The sequence below is a fragment of the Herpailurus yagouaroundi genome, unplaced genomic scaffold, assembly GCF_014898765.1.
Source record: "Herpailurus yagouaroundi ecotype Mexico unplaced genomic scaffold, PumYag 28, whole genome shotgun sequence".
Classification (NCBI taxonomy): Eukaryota; Metazoa; Chordata; class Mammalia; order Carnivora; family Felidae; genus Herpailurus; species Herpailurus yagouaroundi.
Window position 1 is genome coordinate 93181324 of NW_024412376.1, and position 24811 is coordinate 93206134.

The window sequence follows — 24811 nt, forward strand, 5'->3', positions numbered from 1 at the left end:
TGAGAAAAATCTGCATTTTTTAAAAAGAGTATCTGTCAAATCAACTGCTGGAAGACTGTTTTAAAAAATGATTATTCTAAATTCATATTCAAACAGAAAAAATTTTTAAGTAGCTTCTTTTGATATTAGCCTATAATACGGAGTAATGAAATATAAACATTGTAAAATTTAAAATATAAGCATTGCCTTCTTTTGATAATTTTTAATGTATTATCTATAATATAAAAATAGTGCATAAACAAAAAAATATATAATCTTAGACATTATGTCTAATTCCAAAAAGTTAAAAATAAGGACACTGAAATCCAATCTGTTGATTTTCTCAAATGTATGCAGTAAGACTAAGATTTTAAAGTTTCAGTTTAATGTTATTTCTACTTTAGTTTGAAAATGACTACATTAAAGGTGTTAAAAGCAATATTACAAAAGTAAGTAAGAGCTGGTCTTTGTACTCAAATATCTAAATTTGAATATACAATTAATTCTTATAACTTACTTCAACAGGATTAATTTTTGTATTTGAAGACATGGCAATTTATGCTTTGATATAAACTTAAAGTATTACAAATATAATGGGCTCCCTTCTTAATTCATTCAACATGAATTTATCTCATACTACAATTCTGTGTATTTATGTGTTTATTAGTGTATGTTTGTCGCTGCTATTGGCAGTTATTAATTTTGAGGTCAACTTTATTGTATCAACATTAACCTATGCAGGGGCGCCTGGGTGGCTAAGTCGGTTGGGCGTCGGGCTTCAGCTCAGGTCATGATCTCGGGGTCCGTGAGTTCGAGCCCTGCATCAGGCTCTGTGCTGACCACTCAGAGCCTGGAGCGTGTTTCGGATTCTGTGTCTCCCTCTCTCTCTGACCCTCCCCCATTCGTGCTCTGTCTCTCTCTGTCTCAAAAATAAATAAACATTAAAAAAAATAAAGAAAAAACATTAACCTATGCAATTATTACTGAAGTGGCTAAGATTTTTTTTTTTTTCAACGTTTATTTATTTTTGGGACAGAGAGAGACAGAGCATGAACGGGGGAGGGGCAGAGAGAGAGGGAGACACAGAATCGGAAACAGGCTCCAGGCTCTGAGCCATCAGCCCAGAGCCTGACGCGGGGCTCGAACTCCTGGACGGGAGATCGTGACCTGGCTGAAGTCGGACGCTTAACCGACTGCACCACCCAGGCGCCCCATGAAGTGGCTAAGATTTTGAAGAGTAAACCTTGATCTGCAAAACTTCCATTTGATTATATAAAATAAATGAAAAATGGGATTATGATTGTTTTTTTTTTCCTTTAGAAAGAGAAAATACTAACTTTTCCATTATGTGTTAAATTATAATTTCCTTCTTTGAAATGTCTTCATAGGTTTTTCTTATTTTATAATTATATTCCCACTGGATTTATATTTCATAACAGATTTTAAGATCACCAGAATCATGTGTCTATGGTACCTAGCATGTGCCTTGCACATATAATATACAAAACTGGAGATGGAAAAGACTGAGTGCATCCTAAATAATATGAAGTTTATCAATGAAAGCTAAGTGAGTAGGATCAAAATTGTATGTTATGGTGCATTTAGCACTCACCTGAAGGATGAAGATTCTGTTCCTCTAAAAATTCCAGATCAAGCATTAGATCATCTTCATCCAGTTCACAAGATCCCAAATTATTCAAAACATCCTGAAGAAAGAGCAAAATCAATAGTTAGAGACCAAAACACTGAAAAATTGAGGAAATACCCACATACAGATGCCATGAAGAAAATAAATAGAAATGAAAAGTTTTAGCTGAATCCCAGAAGTCATTTGACTATCCCATAGGCTTTAACATTATCAGCCCAATAAAAAATTCCAAACATTATTATAAAAATCTTAACTCTCACTAAAACTCCTAAAGAGAATATAAAGGCTTTTCAAATGTATAGAAGTTTGTAAACTGAAACTTAAGATTATTTTTTTATATTTATCTTTCAAATCTGAATGACATTCTTCTGATACATTTAATGAACTGTTTCTCAAACAAATTTGTATACAGTGCCAACCGTGAGATATTAATTTAGACCATACTTGGAAGTGAAGATCCAGTTACCATTTCCTAATCATTTGCTTAAGATTGGGAGAGATGAACAGAAGAAATAAATGTCAATAAGATTAAAAATTAATTATTGACTTTCATAATGCTATAAACATTAGAGCTAGATTACATGTTTTTTTCTTTTCTCCTCTCACTCAGAGGGAAAACAGAAGGGTATATAGAGAAGTTTTGAGGGGAAACAGTGATGTGTAGAGGTAGGAATTCTTGAGGGAGGTACGTATACAGATGAGTAGTGACTATATTAAGAAAAAGCACTATTAAAAATTAGATTGAAATTTTTAAAAAGTATGTTTTGTACTTTTGTACAAATGTACACGATGCTACATGTAGTAAATGACACCACATCTTGAACAACTTTTTCTACTAATTTGAATGATACCATAATTTAAGTTTAAAGAACTAAATACACATTAAGAAAAGCCCAGTGATATTGTCAAATGAACACTGAACACCTTAGTTCTGGGGATTGAAAGTAAGGACACTCTGGCTTTTAAATAAATTACTCTGACTGTAAAAAAAAAAAAAAAAAAAAGAATTAAACATCATTAAACTTTAGAATCATGTGTTATCTGTGAATAGAGCACAATAAAGTTTCAAAAGTGATAAATATCCCCAAATACAACTGCTTCTCTCGACAAATGAAAGTTATAAAAACTCATTATTCATTGCATTATGTTGAATTCTATTTTATCTGTATTAATTACAAGGTAACTAGTAATTTAAACTATAAGATAATCAAGTGTTTACTGGTAGTTTTATGATACACTGTGGCAGGAATAGTCTACTGAGAATAAGTTACTTATTTATATAGCATCAAAAGATGATATAAGATACAGGCAACAAAAGATAAGCTGTCTTCCTCAAAAAATACAAAAGAGAGTATTAAAACAACAAAAGAAGCATAATTCAAGTTGAATGGGGATAAGAAAGGGAGATTTGGTAAAGACACTATTATTAATGTCTATTAAGCACTATCTAAATGAAGGAATCTTAATGTGAGAGTCCAGAGTAATTTTGTAAAAAAAAAAAAAAAAAATTGTTTCATAGTGAAAATGTAGTGCTTTACTAGCTTCAAATTAGTCTAAATAATTTTAGTCTTATATTTTGAATTTCATTGAATAATATTATAGTCTTGTTTCTATCCAAAATTCATATGGTGAAGTACTAAGACCCAGTATCTTACAATGTGAAGTGTTTGGACACAGAACCCTTAAAGAAAAAATTATAGTTAAATCAGGTTGCATGGACGGGCCCTAATCCAATAGGACTAGTGCTCTTATAAGAAGAGAATATTAGGACTCAGGCAACACAAACAGAAGGACAATCATGTGAGGACACAAGAGGGAACCATCTGTAGGCCAAGGAGAGAGACTTCAGGAGAAAACAAATCTGCCTACACTGTGATCTTGGATTTTCATCCTACAGAAATGATAAGAAAGTAATTTTCTATTGTTTAAGCCACCTAAAAACACCACCTCTGTGGTTTTGTTATGGCAGCCCCAGCAAACTAATACTGCCAACAACATTTAGAAAACAATGAAAGTTGGAACAAAGAAAGAAAAGAAAGAAATGAGTGCCTTATAGATGACTGTCACCTTTTTGTTGTTGTTACACCCAGTAAGGACTGGCGTAACAGTAGGGTTCTATGGTTTGCATAGCATTTCCCTCTTCTACTTGGAACTGCACTGCCCAACCCACAGAGCTAGGGTACCAGAAGAAGGTACCAGGTGTTTACATGAGTCAAACTCCTGTCTTTGGTGGATGATCGAAGATGGGACATCATAACCAAACTTACTGACAATTTTACTGTACAAATGAGAAAAGTTTCTGTTTGGTGATAGATATCACAAGTAGCAAAATAATGTCATCACAGAGGCTTTGGGTTTCATTATATAGCTATGACCACTCTAAGTCTACTTGAAAATTTTTAAAAATGTCATAGTAGCAGGTATTCTGGCTCCTGGTTCTAGGAATTCCAGAGGTCCAAAGGCATACGTGATCTTTTCAAGGTTGAATTTTAAATTTTGAATTTTGAGGAGTGCCTGGATGGCTCAGTCAGTTAAGTGTCTGTCTTCAGCTCAGGTTATGATCTCACTGTCTGTGAGTTTGATCCCCGTGTCAGGCTCTGTGCTGCCAGCTTGGAGCCTGGAGTCTGCTTCAGATTCTGTGTCTCCCTCTCTGCCCCTCCTCCACTTGTGCTTTGTCTCTCCCTCTCCCTCTCTCTCTATCTCTCTCTCAAAAATAAACATTAAAAAAATTAAACTTTGAAAGTTAATACATCCATCAAAAGTTTGACAAATAAATTTTTTGAAGAAGTGTTTTTTTGTTTCTGGTTTTGTTTTTTTTTTTTTTAACAAGAAAATATTTTTAAAAATTTTTAAATGTTTTATTTTTGAGAGAAAGAGAGAGAGACAGTGCGAGCAGGGTAGGGGCAGAGAGAGAGACACACACAGAATCTGAAGCAGGTTCCAGACTCTGAGCTGTCAGTACAGAGCCTGATTCTGGGCTCGAACTCAGGAACCGTGAGATCATGACCTGAGCCAAAGTCGGACGCTTAACAAACTGAGCCACACAGGCACCCCCACAAGGAAATATTTAAAAACCCTGTCCTACATTTAATTTAAGAATATAACACCAAGAAACTGAACAAATAAAATTTGGAAAACTTAACTGCATTGTTCCAATTTTATTCACATTTTGTAAGTGACCCTTGACCTTTGGACTAGGATGGGTCTATTTGCCACCGATCTAGATGAATTGCTCTTAAATCTCCTAATTCTAAATAGCCTTGCATTGATATCTTGCTTACAAAGCACTCCTGTTAATGTAGTGGAGTCTTTGAAGCTGGTAAACTCTCATAATCAAAGAAGAGAAAATGCAGCAACATGATATGTTTGAGAAGAAAATCAATGTGAATTCATAACCTAAAAATATGTTTTCCTGATTTCTCCTTAAAAGAGACCAACCACAGCAGCAATACTTTTGGCCCCAGCCAGCACTTACAGGCAAACCAGATACTCACTGCTCAGTATCCACCAACAAAGAACCAGGGCTCCTTAGGTATTAAGGAAAGGGGAAAAAAGGAAAGAAAAATATAGAATAATTCTGTTTCATTCTTTTGTTGCCAGAAAACAAGTTTCATCTAAAAAAAAAAAAAGTCAGAGGCAGTTTTGAAAGGCTAAGGAAAGCAATGTAAATGGCTTCTCCCTGGCTAATCTCTGACATATGAACATGAAAATATATATATGTGGCTCAATTAAACAGCTTGAGTCTGTTGAAGGTTAAGAGTTCATAATACTTAAACAGAAATGTTGATATGAGGGGCATAAAGAGGCACTCATACTGGGTTAAATTTTAAGTAAGTGATGAATCACTAAATTCCACTACTGAAACTAGTATTACACTATATGTTAACTAACTGGAATTTAAATTAAAACCTGACCAGAAATAAATAAATAAATAAATAAATAAATAAATAAATAAATAAATAAAAGATAAAAACGGAGAGGGAGGCAAACCATATGAGACTCTTAAATACAGAGAACAAACTGCAGAATGCTACAGGGAGGTGGGTGGGGGGATGGGTTAAATGGGTGATGAGCATTAAGGAGGGCACGTTTAGGATGAGCACTGGGTGTCATATGTAAGAGATAAACCACTGGGTTCTACTCCTGAATTCAAGACTACACTGTATATTAACTAACTTGAAGTTAAATTAAATATATATACAATATATATATACATATATAATATAAATATAAATTTTTTATAAAATATAAAAATTATATATAGAGAGAGAGACACTTGAAACATTTTTTTAAAAAGTTGCTCATAATATACACAAAAAGTAAATACAGAGAAGTATATTTAATTTCTATTGTCTTCAATAGTTAATATGCAGGTATTTTGTTTTTCTGATTATATGTATGTTTATAATAAGACATGTATTTCTTTCCATTAGTGAAAGGAAAGACCTGCAAACATCAAAGTAGTAACATCAAAATTCTGTACCAGAAACAGGAAAGGTTGATCACCACTTATGGTCACACATAATAACCAAGTGGAAAAGAAGTCCAGCAGTTAATTAACACTAGTGATCATACCCCACATCTAACAGAGCAGAACTGTGTGTTTGAAACATGCGATAAATTAGTGGAATAAATAGAAGTGGTAACTAAGCAGAAATAGTCTCGCATCTCCTAAAAGATAAAAAGTCAGGTAGCTCTACATAATGAAGATATACTAATGAAAGTGCATGAGTTTTTAATAACATTCATACACCAGACCTATATATCATAATAACAGGGAAATTGTTTTGTAGCACAAGCAGTTTGGACTTAAAAAACAAATCATTTTGTGAGGAAACACCAATATTGCACAAAATTAAAAACTAGGCTTGAACTCTAAATAAAGGCATAAGGGCATATAGCAAGTAGATTTTAATTGTAAAAAGAAAGTCCAACCTGATGGCTAATATCCTTATGTGAACCATCTCTGAATATACAGCAAATTCCAATGCAATGACTAGACAAAAAATTTTCTAATAAAAAACCCAGAATTTGTAAATCTAAGAGATAACTTTCTTTTTCTTCTAATTCTAGCATGGTTACTGAATCTTAGGAAAGCTTCCGATATCTTTGAAATAGTCTCCAATATCTTTGAAATCCTAGGGAAATAGGAAAATTTCCACATCAGCAACGTAAAAGAAGAAAAAAAGATATCCCTAGTATTAGCACACTAGTAACCAGTTTAAAGATAAGCATATGACAGGCTTTGGGATTATTGTAATATGTATGTGTGTGTGTGTGTGTGTATATATATATCTATATATATGTTTTTTTTTTTTTTTTTTAAAGTGGCTAAAGCATTTAAGATAAATTGTCATGTTTGGGGCCCCTGGGTGGCTCAGTTGGTTAAGCGTCCAACTTTAGCTCAGGTCATGATCTCACAGTCTGTGTGTGAGTTCAAGCCCCACGTCGGGGCTTTTTTTAAAAAAGATAAATTGTCATGTTAGATTTGGTATTTTAATAACTCATCAGGAAGAATTATACAAAATTTAAACCAGTGTTAAAAGGCCATGGAAAATGTAATTTAATCCATATTCTATTTTATTGGTATGTAACATTCATGTGGGTAGTTTGAAAAGAATTGATTGTTTAATTGCAATAAAATACTAATTATTTACTAAATTCACAATATTAATAAACTGGATATTAAATCAAGCACAATTACTACTAGGTATTCTCTAAATAGACATTTAAAAATCGATCAATAGCACTGATTACTCGGGTAATCTGCCAAATGACTTTGACCCATTAAAAGTAAACTAAAAAATGTTTAAGGAAGTAATTCAAAAATTAATCTTCTAAACTCTAGGGATATAACAACGAACCGAACAGAGCATAGTTTCTTTCCTCATAGACCTTACAGATAACTGTCTTCTAGTAAAGAATACCATTTTTTTAAATAAATAAAGTAGGTTTTTTTTTTAATACATCAATCTCCTGTGTTTGGTTAGTGTGAAGCAATTCTCTAGAGCCTTGTTGCTATTGGCTGAAATACTAAAATTGAATTTTCAAAGTTACTAAGTTGAAAAAACAAGCTGTGATCATACGTTAATATGAAACCAATCCATTAAACACACTCCAAAATAACCCTTTAGCATTTCTTTATTGCAATAAAGATAATAATTATGATCCTGCTAAAAATAAAGCTGAGACATGTCACTACACAAGGAAGCACTGCTTTAAAAAGAAAGAATTCCATCAAAGGAGATTATTAAATTATTAACACATTCTTTAATTGTGGCATTATGAAGATGTCATTAATTGCATGTTTATACTGCTGTATTTTAGTCAAAGGATTATCCAAATAGGCTTAACTTCTCTAAAGTTGCAAGATGCAAGATATGGCACCCTGGACTGGACTTTCATAGCTGTTTACAAAATATGTAATTGACATAGAACTGCTCTGGTCATTACTTGATCTAAAAGTGAAGAGATAACTATGCAAATTAAAAAGGCATTGTTAATCTGGTCTGCATTCTTCTTTTAATCATCTTCCATTATAAGCAGCGTGTCTAGAATATACATATAATTCTCCAATATTCTAATCATAGAAGTTTCCCAATATTAACCAAAAGGAAAATATTATTTTATTATCAAAAATGTACGATGTAACAATTGTAGAAGGCCTCAGTCAAACTTCTCTGTGTGAACCTAATAATACATTTTGAGATTTGCCTTATAATTAATTATATTTGCATTTATTCAGCAAAAATGATTAGAGCCACTAACTTGGCTAGTGTCTTTAAATAATTCATATTATCCCCAAAAGATAAATCACACAAACTATAAAAAAATGAGAAGTGTAGAAGTGGTGAGGTACACACATCATCAAAAACAGTCATCAGAATAGGATGGGTACTCATACTTTTATGAGTTAAGCACTTATATATGCACATCTATATATGTAATGAAAACGAAAAGAAAATACACTAATACATGCATATGTTTTCAACAATATGATTCCACTATTTTTTTCAAAAGAGAAATTAACACAATAATATTTTATAACTACTGCTCTGAGGATAGTTATTTGATTTTGATTTTTCTGATTGGGTAAAGAAAGCACACTCAATCATTATGATAGAATTACCTTCACCTTTCAACATAGCAGCTGTGAAATATTTCTAAACACAGCTTGCTCTTTGTTAGGTATAGATTTACTGTATGAATTTATGTAGTTCAAAATATATTTTTAATAAATATTATCAAAAATGTCTTAATTCTATCAACACTTATTCATAAGACTTCCCATAAGTCCAAAGACATACATTTTGCAAATACGAATAGTGATCTTATGAATTCATTAAAATATATATTGTCATTATACATATGTGCAAAGAATAATATTGTATTTTGATTAACATGTTTTTTGTATTTAAATATGAAATATTTAACAAAATGAGATTCTTTTATTTTTCAGAGAAGGGGGAAAGGGGGAGAGGGAGGGAGGGAGGGAGAGAGAGAGAGAGAGAGAAAGAATCTCAGGCAGGCTTCACGCTCAGTGCAGAGCCCAACTCGGGGCTTGCACCACCCTGCAATCATGACCTGAGCTGAAATCAAGAGTCTGATGCTCAACTGACTGAGCTACCCAGGTGCCCCAGCAAAATGAGATTCTTAAAGTTCTGCCCAGAGTTGCTAATTTTTCCTTTTATATTAATATAACAATGATATAAGTACTAAAATAAAACAAATATGCTAAAATATTTCATATTTCAATATTTTTAGGAAATTTAACATTTATACACATTCATATAACCATAGATTTTATCTGAACCCAATATCTGAATTCACACAAAATTTTAATCTATGCAAGGAAATAAAGTTAATTTCATTATTAAGGAATAAAATAGGAAACTAGAAAGTGTAGATATATTACATAATTATCAAACTTCATAACTCAAAATTAAAATATAATAATTGCTGTTAAGTTTTAAAATGGGTGTTTTTACAAATAACAAACTAATGGTCACCAGAGGGAAGGGGGGGTGAGGTGATGGGCAAAATGAGTGAAGAGGAGTGAGAGACACAGGCTTCCAGTTGTGGAATGAGTAAGTCACAGGAATAAAAGGCACAGCATAGGGAACATAAGCAGTAGTACTTTGATAGTGTTGCACTGTGACAGAGAGTAGCTACACTTGTGGAAAGAACAGCATAATATATAGATAAATTGAATCACTATATTTTACACCTGAAATGAATGTAACATTGTATCTCAACTGTACTCAATTTAAAAATTGAAATTTAAAAGTTAAGGTGCATATTTTTCCTTAGCATCATTTAAAATAAGAAGGGAAAAATAGTATCTTTTGGGGTTCTCTTTTCATGACAAATTAGACCCAATGTCACAGATGCCATCTCCTAGATTCTAAACCTGACTATATCAGTTTGTTCCATTATCAATAAAGTAACACAAATAGTGTTTATCAAGTAGTCTTATCTCCAACGAAAGCAACATTTGTATGCTTGTAGTATAAATGTAGTATAAAATACTCCAATTATACCATGTGTAACTGACTAGAGATGAACATGGTAACGTGAAAGAGAATGCTCTAATAATTAGAATGCTTGAAATCCTAATATCTAAAAATAATTTTTTGAGTTTATTTATTTTGAGAGACAGAGTGAGCATGGTGAGGGGCAGAGACAGAGGGAGAGAGAGAATCCCCAGTAGGCTCCGCACTGTCATCATGGAGCCTCATGCGGGCTCGAACTGACGAGCCACGAGATCATGACCCCAGCTGAAACCCAAATTTAGACGCTTAACCAACTGAGCCACCCAGGTGCCCCTGAAATTCTAATATTTATAAAAATATATTATAGACAGAGATAATTATTTCTAGCCTTCATTCTTATTTGTGTAATAGGGGAATTGAGCATTTCAAAGTCATGAAGTATACCATATTATCTTGTAATTGGTGTCCCTGTCAACTTTTTGCCAAGGACCATTACAATTCTTCAATTTTCACTACACACTTCTCTGAGATTATCCTTATGAAAGTATTCATTTTTATATATTCTCTCCTTATCTAACACAGAAAAATATATCAATGGTATGTGTCTATAGAATAAATACTAATTATTATCATTCGAAACCCCATAATATGATCTCTATCTACCTCTCCAAAATTGCTTCCTGCAAACTTACTACAACCAATCACATTTGTTCTTTTATGAAAATGCCATTTGCATTTCTTTCATTGCACGGAATATATCCTCTTGCCCCAAATGCCTGAAGAACAAATACAAGATAACATATTTATACTTTATTATATCACAGGCATTTTTTACAACACTACTTCTAATATGTACTAAAAATGTTTCTTGACAGGAATATTTACTGATAGGAAAGTTTAAAAACCTTTCTCTAAAAAAACTCCCTTTATGTGCAATATGTACTGGTTCTCGTGAAACACAAACTCACAAACTGTACCCACACTAAGCAGAGTGCTTTTCCCAAGGAAATAATATGGAGTACTCATTGTACTTCCTGCTGGAGAAAAACATACAGTACTGCCTCATTCTTTGTGCTACATAGTTTTAAAAAAAAACATTTTTTTTAAAAAAACATGTTTTTTTAAAAAAAACAACCATTAGTTGTGTTAAGGAAAATATGTTATACAGAAAAAGCATTCATGTATAATACAGAGGAATGCTTAAGGACTTTTAATTACTAGGCCTACACTAGTTTAGTTGTTTTAGAATTTTTAAGGTGTGAGCTTTCTTTTTAAGCTGTCATTTTAGTCTCACCGAAAATACATATTTTTTACCATTATCAGTGGTTCTGAAAATTGTAGGAGATTCCCATCACTCCACTATTCCAATATGCTGAATTAGAATTTGCCAAAGAAAATCTAATACACAAATTTGTTAAACCACTGACCACAATGTTAACCACAGAACAAAATCAATACATTCCAGATGAGGATAACTGTTCCAGAGAAATATTAGGTAATTTTAGATATAGTTTTTCTATAATTTAAGTCTTAGGTTTTATTCTAGGTTTATCTTTATATGTATGTAAGATACTATAAAATTGATAAATCTATTACTGACTCATAAATTAAGAGTTATAATAATTTTATTTATGAAACAGGAATCAAAGATATCCAATGATACTTGTATCAAACTTGTGCCAAATAACACAGTACAGTGGGAAATCCAAATTACTGGGGTCAATAAACCTGATTCTGAACCCTGATCCAGGCACCAAACTAGCTCTGTGAACCAAAGCAAATCATAACCTCTTTGATGCCCTTTCATGAGATGATTAGAATAGTTATTCTCTGTAATTCCACACAATTTCAAATGTTAAAATCTATAAGACAACTGTGAGCTTCTTTCCCACGATCATACACTATAGAGATTCAAACAAACTGCAAAGTCTATGGGCACATTCCCCAAAGCTGCTCTTACTTCTGACAGCAACAGAAAGTTTAGAATGTTTCCAAAACACCCTCAAGTACAATAATTCACTGGAAAGCCTCACAGAATTCACTGAAAGCTACGTTCACAATTAGGATTTGTAACAGGGAAAGAGTCCAGGCCTAAAATCAGGCAAAGGAAGAGGTGTGTAGAGTCTGGGAGGGTTCCAAATGCAAAGCTTCCCTCATACACATGAAGTATTACTCCCCCAGAATCGACAGGTCAAAATGCACAGCAAGTATTGCCAACAAGAGAAACTCACTCAAGCTTCAGTGTCCAGAGTTAACTGGACTTCATTATATAGGTATAATTAATTGACTGACTACATGGTTGATCTATCCCCCAGGTTATCTGGTATCAAATGACCTGAAATTTCTAAATTATTTGATAAGTCTTTCTAGCATGGCCAGCCTCATATGATATGCCAGATATGTTCAGTCCCATTTAAGATCTGGTGTGGCCAGCTCCCCACTCTAAGTAAATATAATACAATGAAGTATGATATAGGCTGTCCCTAATAAGCTAAGGGCAAAAGCCACACTTCTTTTTGGGAAAGGCTCAATTCTTCATCACACATATACTATGTTTCCATAAGCAGGGCGTGGCTAGTGAACTAATTTTGTCTTAAACGGCTAAGCCTAAATAAAAAAAGAAACATGTCATATAATGTTTTCTTAGATTCTAGAGCCATATCTGCAGATGGAAAAATATCAATGTGAGTTGTTTTTATTCTTTTTTTACTGTTCATTTATTTGAGAAAGAGAGGCAGAGACAGACCAGGAGTGGGGGAGGGGTAGAGAGAGAGGGAGACACAGAATCAGAAGCAGGTTCCAGGCTCTGAGCTGTCAGCACCCAGCCCAACGTGGGGCTCGAACCCATGAGCCCTGAGATCATGACCTGAGCCAAAGTCGGATGCTTAACTGACTGAGCCACCCAGGCACCCCTGAGTTTTGTTTTTTTTATATCAATGTTTACTTTTTAATAACAAACTAGTTATTCACAAATACAATATACATGGAAATACTGTATGTGTTGTCTGAGATAAAGACTTATTGGTTATCTTCTTCTACTTATCCCCAAATTTTCCATATTGGACTCATCATTCTGGTAACAAAAATGTATTTATTTCCTTATTTAACAATATTTATTGAAGGTTTACCAGGTGCACTAAATCTTGAACAACAGGAGAGAAAGTTTCCTAATCTAGACAGTAAATATATTAGCAAATACATAAGATAATTTGAGCTACTGATAAATGCTATTTAAAAAAAATACTAATATTCACTTGTTATGGGAGGCAGCTACTTTACATAAGGTAGGCAGGGAAGGCCCTTCTAAAGGTGTCATTAGGGCTGAGTCATGAATAATAAGCAGCCATATGAAAACCCCAGAGGGAAAGCATTCCTAACAGAAGAAATAATATATGCAAATCATCGAAGGTGGGTGTGAGCTAGTATGTTAGGGCAGACAGAAAGCTAGAATGGTTTGAGCGGGGGAGACAGGTGAGGGCATCACAACAGATTAGCAGTCTGGGTCATCTGTTAATACCTTTCAGGCAAGTGAGGAACGTTTACATCATTGGAGACTGACATGCTTAAATATACATTTTAGGAAAATCATTCTGACCACTCTGCCATGAATTCATTGTGAGAAAACATTTTCTAATGGATCCTAACAGTCATAATGGCATGCATTGTCTTACACATGAAAAGCCTGAGGGTTAGAAGAATTAAATAACTGGCCATGATACAAAAAGTTGCAGAACCAAGATTTAAATATGCTTGCCTGAAGAATAAAAGTTTCTCCAAGCTTCCCTTCAAGTGATGTGAGTGAGCTACTGAGTGTGTGCACAATAGGAAGGGGTTCTTGTAGCTATTAAAGGAAATCCTCTCAAATACCAAGAACTGTTGTTTGTTTGCTTAAGGCTACTAGCATTTTACTAGATGTTTGGACATATTTATAGTTTTGAAAAAGAAGTCTAGACTGGCTTCCCTAAAACTTCCCAGTTACACTCCCATTTTTTCTAAGTTCTATGGAATCTCAAACTAGTTAACTGATCTCTTTGGGCGATAATTCACTTTCCTTAAAATGAGGACTATTCATCCCTGATAAACTACTTTCCCTATCCATAATTCCTTTCACACACAAATGACCCTCCCCTATGCCCTTTGAATATGGTAAAATAAAATGTAACCTTTCAAATGTTGCTTGACACTTCCTTTCTTTCCCACAGTTGCAAATTGAACCACATGTGTTTCCTATTTACATTTCCACCAAGGTCCAATTAATGTTCCATTCCTTTGAAGATTCATCTTCATGTGCTTAACAATTTCTGTAAGCTAAAAAATTACTAACATTAGGATGGGGATTAAGGAGTGCATTTGTGATGAGCACTGGGTGTTGTATAGAAGTGCTAAATAACTATATTGTTCACTTGAAATTAATATTACACTGTATGTTAACTGGCATTTTTAATATTTATTTATTTTGAGGGAAAGAATGGAGGGGGGGGGGTCAGAGAGAGAGGGAGAGATTTTCACACAGGACTTGATCTCACAAGTGGAGAGATCATGACCTGAGCCAAAATCAAGAGTCTGACACTTAACCTACTGGACCCCAACTAAATAGAATTTAAATAAAAACTTTAAAAAATTACTAACATTAATTTTTCCCATGTAGATTATAATATTAGTCTCATTTACATCATTTTGAAAGTAAACATGGTGTATTATTCTCCCTTTGAAGCTCCCATAGCACTTAGCACATACATTAATAATTTAATTCAATTAATATTTATTGAAAAACTTCTGTATGTCAGGTACTAGGCAAGTAACACACTGTCTCGAACTCTGAACTTGTTGACTAGAACAGTATAGTATATAAGTTAGAGAATTTTCCGACTTCATGAGAAATCTATAGTTAAGTTAAATAATTTTTATATTTCAATGTGTTGAAAGTATCATATTGGAGCTGGTTGGGAAGCAAAATAATTTCACTTCCTGAATCATTTCCATATTAATGTACTTTGTATTTAAATACAAAGAAATAAAACCTCATAAGTCGCACACGAGAAGCAAGTGCAGGGTACCTTTTTCTTCTTCATAAAATGATAACTTCCTATCTATTTGAAACATTAAATTTATATTGCTTTATATGATGGAAAGAATTGTATTTTTTTTTTTAATTTTTTTTTTCAACGTTTATTTATTTTTGGGACAGAGAGAGACAGAGCATGAACGGGGGAGGGGCAGAGAGAGAGGGAGACACAGAATCGGAAACAGGCTCCAGGCTCTGAGCCATCAGCCCAGAGCCTGACGCGGGGCTCGAACTCACGGACCGCGAGATCGTGACCTGGCTGAAGTCGGACGCTTAACCGACTGCGCCACCCAGGCGCTCCCATGTATTTTAATGATTAAAATAAAAATAGTATTACATCATTCAAAGAAGAACAAACATTTCACCAACATTAAGATATGGACATAACAAGTTTAGAAGTGGTTTATCATCAGAGCAATTATCTTTAGTGCTTCAATATCTATTGTGATCTATAAAGATATACATAGTCCTATATCCTACTTGAAGGATTAGTTTAAAACATATAATATTGACATATGCTCTTATAAAAACATATAGTCATACAATAAATATATTCATAATTATCAAACACATGTCAATATTAACTGCATCTAAAATGTAGAGAACAAGTAAATATCATTAGGGTGCAAATTAGGAAAATAATTGCCATGAGAATTCAGACATAATAGAATTGGTTCATTTCTTTAGTTTGTCTTGTTTGCTAAATTATGGACTGGATATAAGGATTTTCAAATGAACTTATCCCTCTGCTTAGATCAATATAAAATTTAAATAAATATTTTTATTGTATCTAAATCACTTGCAAAATTAAAGACAAAATTGGAATACCTTATCCAACTACTGGCATCAGTTTTTACTATATACACCTAGACTACGAAGAATTCTAAGTAAATAAAGAGCTGCATGATTTTTTTTAAAATTTTTTAATGTTTATTTATTTTTGAGAGAGACAGACCACAAGTAGGGGAGGAGTCAGAGAGAGAGGAAGACACAGAATCTGAAGCAAGCTCCAGGTTCTGAGCTGTCAGCACAGAGCCTGATGCTGGGCTCAAACTCACAAGCCATTGACCTGAGCCAAAGTCAGATGCTCAGCCAACTGAGCCACCCAAGCACCCCTAAAGAGCTGCATAATTAACAGAAATGTAGTTGAATATTCAAACCCCATCAATACAAACCAAACAATTCAACTTACTAATATGTACATTAATGGAATTTATATTATAATGATTGGGGGTGTATAAATGATGAAGATTTTTAAAAATGTAGGTTTAGAGAAACATCAATTAAACAAATTAAATTTTTAAATGTAATTATAGTTGCTTTACAATATTACTATAGACTTTTTTAACCTCTAGCAACTCATTTTTCTTTCATTCTTATGATTACAGATTAAAATTTAATTTTATGATCATTACCCCAAAATGCATTCATTAAGCAATTTTCCCCTTCTTTCTTTTTTTTGCTTCATAGCATATCATTACATTTGTGGGAAAAAAAATGGCCATTATTAATTCTGCATCCACCATGATATTCTTTGGGGTGAAAGAATTAAAAAGCAAACAAACAGAAGATGTGATACAGTTACATCTTAATTTGTTTGCATTTTATATATAATATCCACATATATATCACACAAAGTAAACATGAAATCAGCCTTTGTGTTTTTATGAAGCTATTGCTTTAATCATTTTTCTATAAAATGTACTACTATTTCTAAAAGACTCAGACCTTTCAAATGTGCTTCATAAATTTGAGGAAGGTCTTGGAGAAGGATGAAATAAAAAATCTTTTGTGTCTTAAAATGAACACTCCAAAGTAATTTGGAATATTAAAACGAAGTTCTACCTGGTTGTTCCCTTCTGCCCGAATTATCCAGAATCCTAATTACCACATGGGTGTGTAGTGGTAGCTGGGTAAGACCAGTCTCCCAGACTTACATTCCAGCTAGAGCTACTCAGTCCTCATATAATATTCCTTGACCACAGGAGGCATATGTTTTGTCATTGTTAGTTCTCTGCTCCTGCCGCATTTTTTGAAGACTTTGACATTGGCTTGGCCAACAGTCGTAGGTACCACCCATGTCCAACTGTCTGGGCTGGGCTAAACATCTTCTTTATGTCCTCACATCATTTAGGTTTATTTCCGTTTTAGCACTTTTTACTTCATTGCAATCAGTTCTTGAATTATTTATTGTCCCTAACGGACTTTAAACCTTTGGGGAACATGGAGAGAGAGCACAGTATCTCACACTTCTTAAATGAATTGGCTATTCATTAGATGTCTGTCCCTAAGAAAGTCACGCCATCATAAATGAAACTTTAATTCTCCCCTAGGACATGGAGACGGAAAATCGTTGTCAATTAAATGTTTTAAAGAGAGGGATGACAACTTCTCCTCACATGGCTGGACCTAGGTAATAGACAGTGGAATAATGTTTTGAATAGCTATGAAAATCAAATAATTTAAATGTACTTTGGGTGGCAAAACAATTTCAATTGAGGTTAAATGTCTAAATGTCTCATCTTTCCACATATAATTAACAGGCAAATATATAAAAATTAATAGAAATCTATGTGAAGACACAAATAATAAAGTAATAATATATCAAATGTCTTGAACGTAAAGATCATTAATGGCTTCATACTATTGTATTTAATGCAATACTACTGTTTAAAATTTATCAAAATTAGTACCAGAAGATACACTGAATCTGTATTTATTTTTATAAGAAGACAGGAATCCATTTTTATCATTTTCTCATTTCAGCTTCTTCACCCACTCACCCTATGAAATACCACTTCCTTTTAGTTAACCACTTTCTGAGACATACAGAATGTTTATCACAACTACTGGTGCTTTTGTATAATTCTGAGAATATCTCTCATTCTTAACCATGTCATATGCATACCAATATAGAAAGTTAAATTGCCAGGGGCGTCCGGGTGGCTCAGTCAGTTAAGCACTGACTTCCGCTCAGGTCATGATCTCACGGTTCATGAGTTCAAGCCCCGCATCAAGCTCTGTGCTGACAGCTCAGAGCCTGGAGCCTGTTTCGGATTCTGTGTCTCCCTCTCTCTCTCTGCCCCTCCCCTGCTCATGCTCTGTCTCTCTCTGTCTCAAAAATAAACAAACATTAAAAAAAATAGAAAGTTACATTGCCATTTGTTTATTTCAAAAGTTTCCATAACCCCGTCTTAACTCTGTTATCACCAGTCGCCCTCACCGTATGAAGCAAACAGCTCCTCTGATATACCATTGTCCCTCCTCCCTTATATTCAAAGTATTTTATCTCCTTCATGACCACTAATCATGTGGGAAAACAGTTTAGTCATTGGTGCCCAAGAGACGTGACTAAGTCTTCAGAGTGTGCTTCACATGGTTATCTCACATTGAGGAAATATTCTTTTTGTTTCATAACCCCACAATTTTGTTCACTTTTCTTATAGATGGACATTAACCCACATAATCCAGAGTGCCCTGGAGTTATTTTAGAGGCATGTGACCGGGTTCTGACCTTCAAACCACCCCATATAAATCTCCAAAATTATCTCCCCCTGTCCAGATAATCCAGAAATCCATACATTAAGATGACAATCCAAAATAAAGAAAGCTTCTGAGTCACAACACAAAGCAGCAATGCCCTACTGGCTTGCCAGATCCATGCTGGATTTTGTGTGGGCAAGAAATACATTTGTGTTGTGTTTAAGCAATGGAGTTTTCTTGCTTTACTTTTTAGCACCACATAAGCCCAGTTTATCCTAATAAATTCTCATTCTGTGTTTACTCTTACTTCATATGCTCCTTATTCTTCTGATTTTGTCTTTAAATACTGCAATTTCCTAATTGTCCCTCTAGTATAGACTTTAAATAGTCTTGTGTTTCTATCTTTTAGCAGGTCTCTATTTCTTTTTATCATTGGCATTACTGACTCTCATATTGGCAATATACTTTGCCAGTAGGTACATAAAAATTGATTCCATATTGCAATTAGAATTATTTTAACCCATTCTGTCATCTGCCAAAAGAACATAGAGGACACACGATTTTTTTTGTGAAATTCGAATTTTGACCATGCAACCTAGCTTTGGATCACTTCCTCTTAAAGACTTAAGTTCTTTGACTGTAAAATGGAAACAATCAGACCTCCTCAACTAGCTCACATTGGTTGTTAGGATAAAATTCTGAAAGAAAATTGTACAATGCTTTGTAAATATTACTTCTTAATTCTTGCTATCAAGTATGCACTTTAGTTCTGCTAGACCTAAAAATAACTGGCCCATTCACAAACACTCTCTATTGTTAAGCAGAGGTCAGCTCAGTGCCAGCAGATCTAGGAATTTCCAGAAATCTAAAATTATTAAATTCTAAGTAATGCCACAAATACCTGAAAAGTGATGCTCAATGAATAATAGATTTTTAATAAATACTTGCCAAATGAAGGAATGAGTGAATGAATGAATGGCAAAGTATATTGATAGGGAAGAACAAACAGCTAAATGGCAAGGAGAAATTAGAGATGAAACACAAAATTGTGACAAAGAAAAATGATAATGATGTTATTTCTATTATTTACCCTATTTCCATTAAAAGTTACAGTTTTTAAAAATTTAACTACAAATATTTTTCTATGGAAATTTACCATTCACAGTTAATTTCCCTAATTATTGTCTATTTCAAATCATATTTGTTTATTCAGTAAAACCACTCATCTCAGTTACTTTAATCTCTAAGAAAATGTTACACTGAGTTCCACTAGGTTTCCTACACCTATGTTGAACATGATATTCACAACATGCTTAATGTAAGTCCTATTATTAAATTTTTGGCAATATTTACTTCTATGTATTGTCTCGTTATTTGGTTTAATTCCATCTCTCAGATGTTATTTTTTCCAACAAATTGACAGCTTTTGATGTGCTACTGGTATTTTCCTTGGAGACCATGGCTCTTTTCTATTTATATATCACTGATACAATCCATTTTTCATTAGAATGATTTAGGATTCTGCTACCCAGACTACACATAATTTATCTACCACTTTCACCTAATTATACTATGTGCAGTATTGACTGATAGTTTGGCACATGTTCAGATTTTGGATAACAAAGATTTTATGGAGCTAAATTTCAGTAAAAGTGAGATTTTATTACCTAGTCATAAATGTTAGTGGGATATCCCCTCTCTGAAAATTATCTTCAATAACACATTAATATTATTTTATAACTTCAAATATAACAAGTCTATAAGGAAGTGTGTATGAAGTATCTATTTTACCCTATCTGCAAGCTAACCTTTAGCCTACCACAGTTTTATATCTGCTAGGAAGACACAAGACTTTGGGTCAGACACAAATAACTTTTGTGTATGTGTGCTAATTTCCTAAGTACCATTTCCCACAAGTCAACACAAAGAGAGCCATGTGATATGTGCAATGCACTTGGTTGTATTACAGAAGACAAGCCTGGCTTGAGGGGTACAGGTAATATGCAAATCTTTGATAATGGACAGTAAGCACACCTGCAATTTGTTTCAGAATAAGACACTATATCTTCCAAGTCTGTCCAAAATTAAACATTCTTGAAAAATATTCTGGCATAAAGTAGTGAGTGCCTCTGCTTGCAAGAGATACCAAAGTATGAGAGATCCATGGAGAATACTGTTGTGTTTTTTTTTTAACAATATCCAACTCTTTTCTAGAATAGCTTAATTTTTGAAGAAATTTCCCATCACTATAACACCCTGTTGGCTTCTCTGATTAATTTGACTGGCAGAGCTGTGACAAAATCCATCCAATTCATCCTATACACCATTTAATTAAGGCTACTAACAACAAGTCTCTGAGTAATGACATGAGGCTGTGTTGCAGAGCTGAATTCAACCATGACCCCCTGGGTCCCAGACCCAGAAGGCTGAACAAATCCTACAACTCATCAAGAACTGTCTTTAAAAAACCTAGTGGCTTTCTGTATTGACCTTTCCATTTGACCCAAGACATTAACTCAGGTAAACAAGGAAGTCTTAAAGATTGCACAGACTCATTTGGCTGGCAAGGAGAAAGTCTAGGGCAAATCTATCACCTAATAATTACCCTGGTCAGTGAGTTGAGGCTAACCTGAATCCGTCAAAAGCCAAAGTCATAGCATTGATCACTGCAGCTGAAAGCAAGGAGAAATATTGTACCACCGTTTTGAACTGGTGGTTTCCATTGTAGGGATAACTGCACAAAAAGTGCACATTAATACTGAGTCACTTATTCCTCTGTGAAAACCCCCCAGTAACCACAGACAGCCTAAATTTGGAGAGAGATCTCTACAGTCATCTGACAGCTGCATGATCTACTGGTAATATTTCCTTAAATATCATAAGGTCAATTATGACCATACCTATAATGCATGTCAAGAGGCAAGTTAATTCCTGGCTTCTACACAAATAATGTAATACCAGAGCCACATATGGTGCCCTAGGAATGAAAGTGTTTTTAACCATTTTTACCCTTTCCAAATGGGGAACACAAATTGACAATGCCTCCAACATGGCACCTTCTTTGGCTGACTTGGGCTTGACCCTTACAGCAGCAAATCTTTTAAGGAGTCCACATTAATCCATATCACTTGCTGCCTCACTGCCATAACATCTCTGAAGTTCTCACCTGGTTTCATCATAAAGGCTAGGGGAATTATCCTGGGTAGCAGGACTCTGAGCCAGAATTCATCTAAAAAAATTTGGGTCGGTGTCTCATTCTCCCAGTGGGTCAACTTCATTAGGCACTGCAAATCCGATCCATGGCAGTATAAGCCTGAATACTAGTCACTACTTCATCTGCAGTTTACCACGGGAGTCTCTCTCAGAAATCTCACTGAGTCAAACACCCTATAAGCCTCTAGAACCCACTAAAAAATCACTCCAAGACATTTTACTGTCATGTCTGAATATATATAAGGTTGGGTAGACTGCAAAGAGGGACTGAACCATAAAACAACCAAGTGCTGCCATTATTATATTCTCAGGGCTCTCATTTCCCAAGTAAGCCAGCCCAAGTTGCAATGATTTACCTGTTTCTGTGTATCTCAGGCACAAATTCCTCTACCTTCATCTTCAGTAACTGTGCAAGATTCTGTAACTGTTTTTTCAAAGGGGGTGGAACTCTGTCCATCCAGGAAAAATCTTGGTTCTATGTGTTTCAACCAGGCATACTTTAGACTGACAACCAGAAAGGCAAGGAAATTCTCCTTCCCAACTTGTGAAGAGGAGGGCTTGCAACAACTCCTGCACTGTCAAGAAGACCTACTCCCTAGTCTCCAGCTGCAACCACCTTTCCAATACCTCCTTATTAAAAGGCAATTGAAACGAGAACCATTTATTGCCTGGTTGACCATATAATCTAGTCAACAGGTTTGCTACCAAGTCCTGTAGACTTTCCTCAAATCCTGTTAATAAACACTCCTCCATCCCTTTCCAGAAATAAAATCTCTGTCAGCATCTCATCCTCAGAGCCAAAACTGTCAGTAACTATTCAGGGTCTAAGATTTTACCTTACTTATAAGCTTTCAAGTTACTGGTCACACTTTCACGGATACTCACAGAAGCAGTAAGACTCCTCAGTAAGAGAAAAAGGACTTTATTATTCACAGCTATCACCATGTCTAGAGTATCAGCCTTCTCTAATGCCAATTCTGAGCCTAAATTCCCACAAAGAAATACAAAGGGAGACAAGTAACATCTGTACATGGAGTGGGTTGCATTATAGGAGAGGAGCTGTAAACTTAAAAACTCAGATATTTTACAATGGATAGTAATTATGCCTTTCCTTACTTCCAAAGGAAAGACACTGTTTCTTCTAAGGCTATTCTCTATACAAATATCCTTGAAAAGACAGTTCTGGGGGCGCCTGGGTGGCGCAGTTGGTTAAGCGTCCGACTTCAGCCAGGTCACGATCTCGCAGTCCGTGGGTTCGAGCCCCACGTCGGGCTCTGGGCTGATGGCTCAGAGCCTGGAGCCTGTTTCCGATTCTGTGTCTCCCTCTCTATCTGCCCCTCCCCCGTTCATGCTCTGTCTCTCTCTGTCCCAAAAATAAATAAAAAACGTTGAAAAAAATTAAAAAAAAAAGAAAAGACAGTTCTGTAACAAAGACAGTGACTTTGCTCACAGAACATGGAAAAACACTAGAGACCCATGGAGAAATATCTCCCATCAAAGTGACAAAATGAATGTTCTCAATAGTATACTTTCATTTGTACTATTTTTTCACACTTTTTAAAAAAAATTTTTTTTTCAACGTTTATTTATTTTTGGGACAGAGAGAGACAGAGCATGAACGGGCGAGGGGCAGAGAGAGAGGGAGACACAGAATCGGAAACAGGCTCCAGGCTCTGAGCCATCAGCCCAGAGCCCGACGTGGGGCTCGAACTCACGGACCGCGAGATCGTGACCTGACTGAAGTCAGACGCTTAACCGACTGCGCCACCCAGACGCCCCCTTTTTTTTTTTTAATTTTTTTTTCAACGTTTATTTATTTTTGGGACAGAGAGAGACAGAGCATGAACGGGGGAGGGGCAGAGAGAGAGGGAGACACAGAATCGGAAACATCACACTTTTTAAAATATAGACCTGATTACATTTCTTAAAACCATTAATCACAAAATAAATGACCTAATTAAACAGAAAAAAAAACAAGAGTTATATTTCTGACAGAACAGTGCAGAGCAATATATTGGTTGATAATTCTTTTAAGGAATACACCTGTTTCCAATGTCATGACTCACTACTTCACTGACTCTACACTTTATTCCAACCACATTGTAGCATATTTAGTTCTCCAAATGTGCAATATTCTTCACTACTATATTTTGTACATAGTAATCCTCCTGCTTCCAATATTTCTGTCAACCAGAGTGATTTGTTTGTCTATAAAACATCATTTCTAGAGATCCTTCCTAATGGCAGTGAGTTGTGTCTTTATGCCTAAACATAACTCTATGATATAACTAGAGAAATATATGATAATCTTCACTTTAAATGTCAGTCTTCCCTTCACCACACACAGCCTATCACACACACACACACACACGCGCGCGTGCACACACACTACACCAATGATTACTGTTTATGGCATACTACTTAGAAATCAACAGATTCTCAACAGAGAATGTATTGACAAAATAGATGAATAGCAATGTGTTTTGATAAAGTTTGAGTCCTTATTATTCTACATCTTAGCTAATGAAATAGTTTGTTATCACCTCTATTTTTTTCGTATCTTTCTTGTTTGATTTTTTAAAAAAATATTTACTTGCTTTTTTTATTTTCTTTTAATTGTGGTAAAATACACGTAGCATAAAATTTACCACCTTAATCATTTTTAAGTGTACAGTTCAGTGGTATTAAGTACATTCATATTGTTGTGCACCCTTCACCATCATCCATTTCCAAAACCCTTTTCACCTTGCAGCTAAAAGTCTATACCCATTAAACAACAACTCCTCACTTACCCCTCCCTCTAGCCTATGTTCATAGTAGCATTATTCATAAAAGCCAAAAGTAGAAACAAGTCAGTGCCCATCCCCAGATGAATGGATAAACAAAATGTGATATATATATATATATATATATATATATATATATATATAT

At 34.5% G+C, this 24811-nt stretch overlaps 1 protein-coding gene across 5 annotated transcripts in view; it reads right to left on the minus strand.

The window, feature by feature from the left end:
- CCSER1 (coiled-coil serine rich protein 1) overlaps nucleotides 1-24811 on the minus strand; it is a 1345367-nt gene that overhangs the window by 1110200 nt on the left and 210356 nt on the right. For all 5 annotated transcript variants that reach the window (XM_040478447.1, XM_040478431.1, XM_040478439.1 and 2 more), the window contains exon 4: nucleotides 1592-1685. In XM_040478447.1, coding sequence (XP_040334381.1) covers nucleotides 1592-1685 — 94 coding nt within the window. The remainder of the gene's footprint in view (nucleotides 1-1591; nucleotides 1686-24811) is intronic.